This window comes from Antechinus flavipes, chromosome 4 (genome assembly GCF_016432865.1).
Source record: "Antechinus flavipes isolate AdamAnt ecotype Samford, QLD, Australia chromosome 4, AdamAnt_v2, whole genome shotgun sequence".
NCBI lineage: Eukaryota > Metazoa > Chordata > Mammalia > Dasyuromorphia > Dasyuridae > Antechinus > Antechinus flavipes.
Window position 1 is genome coordinate 168462709 of NC_067401.1, and position 4000 is coordinate 168466708.

At 49.8% G+C, this 4000-nt stretch overlaps 1 protein-coding gene across 2 annotated transcripts; it reads left to right on the forward strand.

Moving 5' to 3' along the window:
- The first annotated feature begins 256 nt into the window (after window positions 1–256).
- On the forward strand, window positions 257–3217 carry CBX8 (chromobox 8). 2 transcript variants are annotated; one of them, XM_051995439.1, is made up of 5 exons: window positions 257–435; window positions 882–925; window positions 1098–1163; window positions 1272–1338; window positions 1587–3217. In XM_051995439.1, exons 1-5 carry the CDS (start codon window positions 367–369, stop codon window positions 2439–2441), a joined length of 1101 nt encoding a protein of 366 aa, XP_051851399.1. In that variant the 5' UTR covers window positions 257–366; the 3' UTR covers window positions 2442–3217. The 2 variants fall into 2 exon arrangements, with proteins under 2 accessions (XP_051851399.1, XP_051851398.1); XM_051995438.1 differs by lacking the exon at window positions 257–435 and having other exon boundaries at window positions 694–925.
- Window positions 3218–4000: the final 783 nt, after the last annotated feature.

A 4000-nucleotide genomic window follows, 5' to 3' on the forward strand; every position in this document is an offset into this window, starting at 1 on the left:
AATCAGAGATCGGCGGAATATTCCACTGTCCTCTCCGCATTAACGACGCCGTTAGCAACAAGTGGGGAGGGAGCAAGAGGGGGAGGGAGGAAGGAGAAGAAGAGAGGAGAAGGGGGAGGTTGGGAGCGAGCAAGAGAGAGAGAGAGAGAGAAAGAGAGAGAGAGAGAGGGAGAGAGAGAGAGAGACTAGGAGGGGGAAAGAGGAGGAGGGAGGTTGGGAGACGGAGAGGGAGAGGGAGGGAAACCGGGAGAAGAGAAGGAGGGGGAGGGAGAACTGACGTAAGCGGGGGAGTATTATGGTCTGTCGTGCGCTGGCTGCTGCTTTTCTGCTGCTGGAAGCGGCCAAGGGGGTAAGCGACGAGTCAACATGGAGCTTTCTGCGGTCGGGGAGCGGGTGTTCGCCGCCGAAGCCCTCTTGAAGCGGCGCATCAGAAAAGTAGGTGCTCGCAGGCCTCAGGCCCAGGCCCCTGCCTCTCGTCCCCTCTTCATCTTGGTGCCCACCCCCTGCTGCAGCGCTGCTTCCCTTCCCCCAGGTCCCAGCAGCAGCAGCAGCAGCAGCAGCAGCAGCAGCAGCAGCCTCCGCGGCCGTGGCGGCGGCTCTGGCTCTGGCTCTGGCTCTGAGGCTCAGGCTCTTTCCCCAGACTTGCAATGATACACAGATTACATGGGTGGGGGTGGGGAGAAGGGAGATGAATGTATGTGCGTGTGTGTGCATGCACTTTGTGCAGCATTTTTTGCATGGGGTGGCAGATGCACTGGGCGCATGCCTTATGCACTTGGATTTCGCGCATTCATTTGGTGCATGCATTTTTTGCATGCATTTCTTCTGTTTTCGTCATGCATTTTTCCTTGTGCACACATATTTTACCTTTGCATCCGCAGGGACGAATGGAATACCTCGTGAAATGGAAGGGCTGGTCTCAGAAGTAAGTAGGTTCTATGTAATTCATGGCCCTAGCCTATTATTAGGGAGATCTTTCTTCCTCTCCTTTTCCTTCTTTGCATAGAGATACAAAAGAAAGTTGCATATACTACCTTTCTCTAGCTTCTTTCCCATCCCTTGGAACTTATTTTCTGCTCTCCCTGACCTTTTCATAGGTATAGCACCTGGGAACCCGAAGAAAACATACTAGATGCCCGACTTCTCGCAGCCTTTGAAGAAAGGTACAGGCCATTCCGAACCTTCCTTGCCTCACTTAAAAACATATAACCCCGAATGGAAGTTCCCGATTTATGTTCTTTCTTAACATCCTCTTTCCCTCTTCTTTCCAGGGAAAGAGAGATGGAGCTGTATGGCCCCAAAAAGCGAGGTCCCAAGCCCAAAACCTTCCTCCTCAAGGTAGGATGCATCCACCAATGGCTGGGAGGGATATTGCTGGGACAGGTAGGTGTCTAGGTTGCTAAGAAAGTTCCCTAAACTGGTAGACCAGTAGGGGAGTTCAAAAAAGTATCCTTATTCATAGCCCCTGAGATGGCCTTGGGCCGGTTGTCATCTGGCAAGCAAAGAGTGGTGAGGGGGAGGGGATTTGGGGGAGGGGTGGAGAACCCTGCCCCAAAGCCATTGACATCCCTGTTTCTCTTTTTCAGGCACAGGCCAAGGCTAAAGCAAAAACGTATGAATTCCGGAGCGACTCAGCTCGGGGCATTAGGGTCCCCTATCCAGGAAGATCTCCTCAGGAACTTGGCTCCACTTCTCGAGCTCGGGAGGGACTTCGAAACATCGGCCTCTCCCCACCCGGGAGTAGCAGTAGCACCAGTACCAGTAGCACCTGTCGAGGGGACTCAGCTCGGGACCGGGAACGGGACCGAGAACGAGGGACTGGGAGACCGGACGACAAACCTAGCTCCCCAGGGGACAACTCTAAGAAACGAGGCCCCAAACCCCGAAAGGACATTCGGGACCCTTCCCAGCGGACCTCGGGGGAGCCAGGGGACAGTCTTGGGGACTACTTCAAAGGGAGGAAGATGGAGGATGCTCCCTCTGGGGCCGGCAAGTTCACGGCTGGGCACAGTGTAATCCAACTGGCTCGAAGGCAAGACACAGACCTAGCCTGCACGGTGGCTAGTCCCAGCGGAGGTGAGGCCGGGGGCAAACTGGCTGTGGACACCTACCCACCCCGAGTCATAAAGCACAGGGCAGATTTTTTGGAGGCCAAAGGCCAGAGTGCCTTGGACTCAGGAGGCCCCCGGGTCCGACATGGATCTGGCAACCCAGGTTCAGTTGGGAGCTTATATCGGGACATGGGAGCCCAAGGGGGTAGGCCCTCCTTGATTGCCAGGATCCCTGTAGCCAGAATCCTCGGGGACCCTGAGGAAGAATCCTGGAGCCCATCCTTGACCAATCTGGAGAAAGTGGTGGTCACAGATGTGACCTCAAACTTTTTGACCGTCACCATTAAGGAAAGCAACACGGACCAAGGTTTTTTTAAGGAGAAAAGATGAATGTCTGGAATCCAGCCAGAGAGAAAGCAGGAGGGAATGAGAGACAGAGAGAGAAAGGAAATTTGGCATAGTACTTTTTATTTCTGGATGGGATCTAGCTAAAGCGCTAATCCTCTCCTTTCACACCCCCTTCTCTTCCTTCCCCAATCCATCCCCAGTATTGGTTGGAAAGATTATCTCTAGAGTTATATTTTCTATTAGATGTAAATATGTTATTTAAGAAAATATCTAAATATATATATATTTCAACTCTTGAAGTTGTTTTATTTAAAACAAGAGACTCAAATGTGGATTAATTACCACCCAGAATGGAATATCACCTTGAAGACTTATTGAGCTCCAGGCAGGAGGAAACCAACATACAGACTAAATGATGGTTATGCCCAATTTTGTCTTTTTGACCTTTTTGATTTCTAATGTTCTGATGCTTTGGAGTCACTGTGGACACTGAGAAGGCTGGAAGTTTGGGAGGGAGGGAAAAATCTTTGTATGTATGTATGTATACAGAAGTATTCCTGTAAGGCTGAGGGCTCCTTCTCTAAAATGTGGATTGTGACTAGAGGTGTTGCTAATGACATAATCCAGGTAGTGTGGCCAGGCTCTTCTCTCAGACAACTAAGTATGAAGAAGCTGTAATGAAACCACAGCAAAGCACTTCCCTCTCCCCTTCTACAGGCCAGTTATGGTCATGGAAGAACTTTTTCTTCCCCCAAGGAAAAAAAAAATTGGTCTTAAAAAAAAAAAAAAAGATTAAATAACTATTAGAGTGAAAAGTATTAACTTGAATTATCTTTTTTTTTTTTTTTTCCCCTCTCCTGCTTATGAAAGCAGGGAAGCAGGAGTCATGTCCAAGGAACAACACTAGAAATGCACTTTACAGGAGATAAAGCATATATGATGCTCTGTGTGTATACACTTGCAAATATATATTATATATACACACACAGTATGTATGAATAATCTCTTTTTCCCTTGGTTCTTTTTTTTTACTCGGTAAAACAACAAACATAATGTGTTTACATTCCCGAAATGCCAGGATAAATTGGGAGAATTGTCTGTCACTGCCCAGAGTTCGGGACCATTGCTCTTTTGCAAGAAAAGTGTTTTGGGTTTAAACTCCCCCACCCCCTTCTCTGATTTTATCGTTAGAGGGAGAGGAGGACCCAACTCCTAGGAAAAGTATTATATCTTTTCTTCTCTTTAGGGATGCCGAGTCGCCCCCGCCCCCCATTCCCCTCCGGCTTTCAGAGAGAAGTTGCTCTTACCCCACCCCCACCCCCGGCTGAGGCTCCCATTGCTCGCTCAGCTGGAGCGGGGTGGGGGCGGTGCTGTCTGGTGGTGGGGGCGGTTGGGGAGGCTTCGCTCGTTCCGCTCCTCACCTTGCTCTGAACCTCGGGATGGAACCCCTGCGTTTCGTCTGGACTCAGGGCTGGGCGAGATTGTATCTTCCAGGCTCAGACAGGAGGAGGGGAAGAGGGAGAAATGCAGTGTTTCTATCCAAGAATGTGCACCAGAACTTTTACTGTTTTTTTTTTTTCTTTCTTAAAAGCAAAAGCTAT

Excerpts from the sequence above, each read along its gene's own strand:
- CBX8 (XM_051995438.1), top strand. The coding sequence starts at position 738 with ATGGGGTGGCAGATGCACTGGGCGCATGCCTTATGCACTTGGATTTCG. Across the intron at positions 1,164-1,271 it reads CTCGCAGCCTTTGAAGAAAG|GGAAAGAGAGATGGAGCTGT; the intron begins GTACAGGCCATT and ends TCTTCTTTCCAG. Across the intron at positions 1,339-1,586 it reads CCAAAACCTTCCTCCTCAAG|GCACAGGCCAAGGCTAAAGC; the intron begins GTAGGATGCATC and ends TCTCTTTTTCAG.